General features: G+C 37.8%; 1 protein-coding gene across 3 annotated transcripts in view; it reads right to left on the reverse strand.

Annotated features, from left to right (window-relative positions):
- Positions 1-5,531, reverse strand: part of LOC128692089 (protein C1orf43 homolog) — a 41,882-nt gene extending 36,351 nt beyond the window's left edge. Inside the window, exons 1-3 of one of the 3 annotated variants that reach the window (XM_070085228.1) lie at positions 5,470-5,531; positions 2,326-2,553; positions 1,153-1,306 (exon numbers count right to left, since the gene is read on the reverse strand). In XM_070085228.1, the coding sequence (XP_069941329.1) occupies positions 1,153-1,306; positions 2,326-2,475 (304 nt within the window). In that variant the 5' untranslated portion in view covers positions 2,476-2,553; positions 5,470-5,531. The other 2 variants (XM_053781080.2, XM_053781079.2) reach the window with 2 other exon arrangements.
- Between the last annotated feature and the right edge of the window lie 2,414 nt (positions 5,532-7,945).

Genomic DNA, 7,945 nt, shown 5'->3' on the forward strand with positions numbered 1-7,945 from the left:
TCCTCTCCACTGAAACTCTCCCACCCCCTTCAGCTTTGTTTCACTTAAAGCCAGGACATCCAGCTTCTTCTCATTCATAACATCCACAATCATCTCTTTCTTATCATTTGCACAACATCCACGCACATTCAGACTTCCCACTTTGACAATTTTCTTCTTCTTATTCTTTTTAGTAATTACAGGAAAAGGGGTTACTAGCCCATTGTTCCCGGCATTTTAGTTGACTTTTACAACACGCATAGATTATGGAGGAAAAATTCTTATTCCACTTCCCCATGGATATAAAAGGAAAAGTAATAAGGTCAAGAACTATTAAGATAAAATCACAGAAAACTCAATTGAGTGTGTATAAATAAACATGTACATGTATATGTAGTGTGACCTAAGTGTAAGTAGAAGTAGCAAGACGTACCTGTAATCTTGCATATTTATGAGACAGACAAAAGACACCAGCAATCCTACCATCATGTAAAACAATTACAGGCTTTTGTTTCACACTCACTTGGCAGGACGGTAGTACCCCCCTGGGTGGTTGCTGTCTACCAACCTACTGCCTACTACTACTACTACTACTACAGTGGACCCCCGGTTAACGATATTTTTTCACTCCAGAAGTATGTTCAGGTGCCAGTACTGACCGAATTTGTTCCCGTAAGAAATATTGTGAAGTAGATTAGTCCATTTCAGACCCCCAAATATACACGTACAAACGCACTTACATAAATACACTTACATAATTGGTCGCATTCAGAGGTAATCATTATGCGGGGGTCCACTGTACTTGTATTTACATTAATTCTTATGGGAAATATTATTTTGGTTATCTGCCATTTAGGTTTTAGGCCTAGCTTCTGGAACGGATTATGGCTGATAACCAAGGGTCCACTGTATGTTGTAATAAACAGAACAGAGGAAATCAGCTCTAATATACATTATTGAGGTATGCATACTGGTAAGTCCGAGTCGTTGGTAAACGAGTACGTCGGTAAGTGAGGAGAGGCTGTAGTTAGAGCTGGACAGGTGCAGTAATACAAAAAATATGGGAGCTGCAGTGAAAAACAGAGAAACAACAAAAGGTAGCAATGGCAAACAGAAATAATAAAAATGTAACAAAGAAAGAGCAATAAGTATTTAACCTCAAACTAAACTTACCTAAATATTTCATATTATCAACAGCTTTCATCCTAAAGTAATAAGGAGGGAGGTCAGAATTTGTTTTGTTGTCAATCTCTAGCATGAGCAACTTGGGTTCGTAGTATATGTCAGCAACCCGGTCTAGCCGTCGCTCTATTTCTCGCTTTAATGCCTGATAAATATATTAAAGAACAAAAAATGTGAAACCTTTGAAAATAATTCAGAGTTAAAACTAATTCAAAAAAAGTTTTACAAATAATAAGAGAATTTATTTACTTATATATATATGTGTGTATGTATGTATGTATGTATAAACATCTCAATACCATGCCTGAGATCATCACAAAAATCCTACACATTTTAAAGGAACCTTCAGTCACAAAAAAATGTGGAGATAAATAGAAGGCAGGTGTTCTTCCTATTTCTGTTTACTGGTTATCTCTCTTTTTCTCATTCAGCTGTGACCTAATAATGGTCCAAGACAACAAAATAGCATCTAAAATCTCTTCTCCAAATTGTGATTTATTTATGTTAGTATGGTACCCTAAAAGAGGATATACATTATACTGCATCTGTGACCTACCCAAAACACTAGCCACAGCAAGGATTTGTAAATACAGTATAGTACTGTCCTGGTAAATTATTTTACGCTAATCAAATATTTATAATAAGTAAAGCATTCATAGTGAAACCAAAATTATCGCTTCATATATTCAATATTATTAAATATTAAACTGCTGCTGTGCACAAAACATTTTAATGTTTATTCTCAAAATTAAAAAATATTGAGGTAAAAACCCACACTAAGTATTCAATTCACATTTTCAATCATCATATATTGTAAGACGGGAGCTAGCTAGAAGCTTTAGATTTGTGGTAAAACATTCTATGGCAATTTGATTAACACAATATTTAAAAGAACACTTACTTTTTATCATGATTAGAGTATATACAGTATGTTATATATTCATTATACAGCATGACTCATGAAACTGTAATAATACGATTGCAAACAAACCACGTAACAGGTGGAGTTTGAACCCATGGTGAGCCATAAAACTCCAGGCCAGTGCATAAGCAGAGTGGCTTACACACTGGCCTGGAGTTTTACGACTCACTTGCCATGGGTTCACAACCCACCTGTTCCATGGTTTGTTTCATTGTACAGTATTTTGTAAATACTTTACTAACCTTTTTAGCCTCAGAACCAGGTATATGAGGATCTCTTCTTGAACGATCTTTCATACGGCCAACTTGCCTCTTAAAACAGGTCACAAACAGTATTATAGCAAAGAGAATGACCCCAATAAACATCAGAGTCATAGCTCCTGCTGTAGGCATTTTTACCAAGCTGATGATTTAAGTCTCTGAAGAGAAAGAGCCAGGGCTGTTCATAACTTAAATGTTGTAACCAATTACCTGCAAAGAAAACATAAATTGCAGAACATGAAAATGTGTTTTTTATCCACTACAGTACATTGAGTCCATACAGACTGCCAGAATTCTGCCAGACGATGGGGAGCGATGGAAGTTTCACTGAGGGTGGAGGGAAGTGGATATCTTGCTATGACTGGAGAATGATGTAGAGAGTAGTACAAGTCTCTACTTTGCACATAGTACTTATGATCAACACTTCTTTCAAATACTGCCTCCTCAGTAGTTCACAAAATAGTGAAACACCTGTTGGTACAGTAATTCCAAGCAGTTCAGGTTGCAGTAAGGTCATGCTTAGGGAGCTTGAGCAGAATCCAGTTCTGGTCCTCATTTTTGTTGTATAACTATCGGTAAGTAAAAAATGACAGAACCCTATCTGTAAACACAGGCTTCTGCCCTTACAAGCACAACACTGTAGGCTCAGGGTGCTGGAAGCCTTAGGTTAGGTTGAATTTGATTAGTCTTAATTTAGCCTGAGTTTTATTAATATTACATTAGGTTGAGTTAGCTAAGGTTAGGCTCAGCTACAAACAGCATAGGTTAGGCTAAAAGTTAGATTAAGCTTAACCGTTTATCCATGGAAGGTCAGCATAATTAGTTACCACTTTCCCTCTGTGGACACATTTAAAAAAATAGTTAAAGTGAGTAAACTTTGAGAAGATCCAAGTATTCTCTGTGTGAAGGATCCATTTATACCAGTTAGCACATAGTAGTACTGACCTAACACCTCCCAGCCTGATAGCTTTTACCCTCATTACACATGCGTTGTATTGCATATTGCATTAATAAAACTCCCAGCAAACAAGACATTTCCTAATACTGTAAACAGTGATGGTGCCATGGGGAGCTTGGGGAGATTCAGCCCCCCAATGCCCTCATACAAAAATATTAGTAAGCTTATTTAAGGACAGATACACATAAGTACACTTATCATACATAGTGTAAATTAGCTTACCAAGGAAAACCCCCAAAAAAGTCAAACAAAGTGATTTATCTTCATGGGGAAGATGAGAATTCTTTCTTGATAAGCTATGCATAATGTCATAAGAGAAAAAGAAAGAAAAAGTAACCTGGTCTGAAAATCAATTTAAGATTCTTCTCAAAAGCCACTTAATCACCCTAGACTAAATACTCAATATTTAACACTACCAATAAATCTACCAATTACCTAAATCTTAAAACTTCATAACTAGACAACCAAGCTCATATATTGACAAATTACCACATAGAAATATACATACCTACCAAAACAAGTATTGCCCTTCACCAAATTGTAGCAGTCTCATACTGTTAACTACTGTAAACTACTCCTGAATCATGTTTCATAAAAAGCATTTTTGAATACATGAATATATCCTTTGGTTTGTATAAATTAGATTCATTTATTATTAATAGAACTACTGTACAATTATGATAACTTCTTTAGTGTTAAGTAGTCAAGAAGCCATTAAATTAAGTCAGCACATAATGCCAAGGCATAATAAGAGGTTCTCTTTGCACTGCAACACATTATTGTAAAAATATAATCTCTATGTACTACTTGCAAAGAAGTAAATGAATTTGAATTTGAATTTTGAATTCACAAAAATCCTACAGTGTAGAAGAAATATTAGTCACAATCAAACATAAAAATGTGGAGAGAGATAAGAAGCCAGGCGTTTTCCCTTCCTATTTTTGTTTTCTGGTGCATATGTTCACCTTGCAGTATATATATGTTCACCTTGCAGTATATATATGTTCACCTTGCAGTATATATATGTTCACCTTGCAGTATATATATGTTCACCTTGCAGTATATATATGTTCACCTTGCAGTATATACATGTTCACCTTGCAGTATATACATGTTCACCTTGCAGTATATACATGTTCACCTTGCAGTATATATATGTTCACCTTGCAGTATATATATGTTCACCTTGCAGTATATATATGTTCACCTTGCAGTATATATATGTTCACCTTGCAGTATATACATGTTCACCTTGCAGTATATATATGTTCACCTTGCAGTATATACATGTTCACCTTGCAGTATATATATGTTCACCTTGCAGTATATACATGTTCACCTTGCAGTATATACATGTTCACCTTGCAGTACATATATGTTCACCTTGCAGTATATATATGTTCACCTTGCAGTATATACATGTTCACCTTGCAGTATATATATGTTCACCTTGCAGTATATATATGTTCACCTTGCAGTATATATATGTTCACCTTGCAGTATATATATGTTCACCTTGCAGTATATAAGTACCTGGGTACTTGGCACCTTGAGGAAAAAACAAAGATAAATGAGCCACAATATTCGAGTTTCTTGTATTAACTAATAATTCAAAGTCAGATTTCTTTCACCTGGAAACTGCCTCTGAAGTAAAGTGATGACGTATTGTTCTTCGTCAGTATTCATACGTAAATACACCAAAACTTATTGTTTTACTACACTAATGTTGAGATCTCGAATAAATTTATAACAATTCCTGTTATTGTTGTTTATCAGGGCCACTGACAGCTTACACAGTATCCAGCCCGACTTCCCGATGTTCAGTGAAGATTTGTTTCCCAAAGCTAGATGATGAAAGAAAAAGGAAAAAAGAGTTCCTTTATAAATAGAAACAGGAACTAAAAGTTCCCAATTAGATCAGGAAGACACCCTTGCCAAGCCCCAGCAGAGCGATATGCCCATACACCTCACCTTGGTTCAGTAACCGACTCTGCACCAAAACCGTGAAAGAATTTTCAGCAGTGCCGAAAAATAGAGGTGACTTAAATTAACCCGATGACAGGTGCCCCTCTCGTAATGTGCCTGGAGAACAAAATAGATGACGACAAGCGTCCAGAGAGAACATTGGAAATTCGTCACTGATACTCAGGGGAGGAAGACGTTCACACCTGACGAAGGCTAGAGTAGAAGTCTAAGCAGAACTAAATTTGCTGGTGTTGTTGTTGTTAAGGGTTACTAAAGTTTATGCTTTATTGAACCCTGCTTGCCGGTAGTCCGTAAAAAACAATGTTGCCCAAATTGGACAAAAAATATAATGAAAACAAAGTTTCCTCTGGAAAGAGAAACTGAAACAATAAATTCCCAATTAAGTCAGGTGACTCACCTTGCTTAAATCCCAGCAGAGGCAAACACTCACACACAAATGCCTGAGTTAAAAGAACGCCAGGCTTTCCCGAAGCCTAAAAGTTGGCGAGCTGACCAGTTGTCCAGCAGCTAGCAATGTTAAGTAAGTAAGTAAGTTTATTCAGGTATACACACATACAGTTACATAGAATTATCGTACATAGCAGCATATGTGTAGAGAACCTAGGATAACCCAAAAAAGTCAGACAGAGTAACTTATTTCTATTGGGGTCCTTTTCATGAGGACATTGGACACACACGTCCCAGGAAAAGAAAACAAGTAAATTTGACACTGATACTCAAAGCATGGAGTAGAACGAGACGTGGCCTGGTGGCCAAAGCTCTCGATTCACACGGTGAGGTGTCTGGGTTCGATTCCCGGCGAAGGGGTGGAAACATCGGACGTGTTACCTTACACCGGTTGTCTATGTTCACCCATCAGTAAAATGGGTACCTGGGTGTTAGTGGACTGGTGTGGGTCGCAGCCTGGGAGAAAACTGACCTAATTTGCCCGAAATGCTCTGCATAACAAGCGGCTTTCTATACAGTAGTAACAAAAAAAGGCACAATACCGTGACTGGAACGATACACAAATAACCCGCACATAGAAGAGAGGAGCTTACCACGATGTATACCTTGTACATTTACTTGTAGTAAATAAAAATATTATAATAATAATAATAATAATAATAATTATTATTATTATTATTATTATTATTATTATTATTATTATTACCAACGATGGTGCAGAAGTTCGCTACCTTTTCCCTATGGATCTATAGGGCCACTGCAAATCACGCCGTATTAGGCTTTGTTTCCCAGTTGGTTGGTTTATTAATTAGGTTTAAATTATTATTATTAAATTTATAGGGGAGCGCTAAACCCCTAGTGATCATATATTCCCTGGGGAATGGAAGACATTCAGACTCGATTCAAGAAATTAGAACACACAATTTCCTTAGATCTCGAGCCCATCTTTCTTATCACCAGCAGCAAGGAACCTTCCCTAAGGTGAAACAGTGTTTCAAGTCTATAAATTACCTGTGAGTCAATTAAACTATTTACCTCGTCAAAAATACTCTTAATTAACAATAATGAAATTAAGACACATGTTCAACATCTGGGTATCTTTATTGTAGACGTTTCGCCATCCAGTGGCTTTATCAATACAAACTCTAGGACATAATTTAATGACAGTAGAACTATATACAGAAGATGAGGTAATCAGTCCCTCAACCTTGGAGTTGGTGTGAAGAGCACCGTAGTTGTGGAAGCTCTGGAGGAGAGACAAGGAGCCTGGTGCTTATGTATTAACGTCAGGTGGAAAGGGGACGTGTTAATTGGAGCTTACCTGGAGAGAGTTCCGTTGGTCAACGCCCCCGCGGCCCGGTCTGTGACCAGGCCTCATGGTGGAACAGGGCCTGATCAACCAGGCTGTTACTGCTGGCTGCACACAATCCAACGTACGAGCCACAGCCCGGCTGATCAGGTACCGACTTTAGGTGCCCGTCCAGTGCCTGCTTGAAGACAGCCAGGGGTCTATTGGTAACCCCCCTTATGTATGCTGGGAGGCAGTTGAAGAGTCTTGGGCCCCTGACACTTATTGTGTTGTCTCTTAGCGGGCTAGTGACACCCCTGCTTTTCATTGGGGGGATGTTTCATCGTCTGCAGAGTCTTTTGCTTTCGTAGATAGTGATTTTCGTGTGCAAGTTTGGTACTAGTCCCTCTAGGATTTTCCAGGTGTATATAATCATGTATCTCTCCCGCCTGGGTTCCAGGGAGTACATTATTATTATTATTATTATTATTATTATTATAATCAAAAAGAAGCGCTAAACCACAAGGGCTATACAGCGCTGTAAGGGAGTACAGGTTCAGGAACTTAAGCGCTCCCAGTAATTGAGGTGTTTTATCTCCGTTATGCGTGCCGTGAAGGTTCTCTGTGCATTTTTTAGGTCAGCAATTTCACCTGCCTTGAAAGGTGTTGTTAGTGTGCAGCAATATTCCAGCCTAGATAGAACAAGCGACCTGAAGAGTGTCATCATGGGCTTGGCATCCTTAGTTTTGAAGGTTCTCATTATCCATCCTGTCATTTTTCTAGCAGATGCGATTGATACAATGTTATGGTCCTTGAAGGTGAGATCCTCCGACATGATCACTCCCAGGTCTTTGACGTTAGTTTTTCGCTCTATTGTGTGGCTGGAATTTGTTTTATACTCTGATGAGGTTTTAATTTCCTCA

Source organism: Cherax quadricarinatus, chromosome 15 (genome assembly GCF_038502225.1).
Source record: "Cherax quadricarinatus isolate ZL_2023a chromosome 15, ASM3850222v1, whole genome shotgun sequence".
Classification (NCBI taxonomy): domain Eukaryota; kingdom Metazoa; phylum Arthropoda; class Malacostraca; order Decapoda; family Parastacidae; genus Cherax; species Cherax quadricarinatus.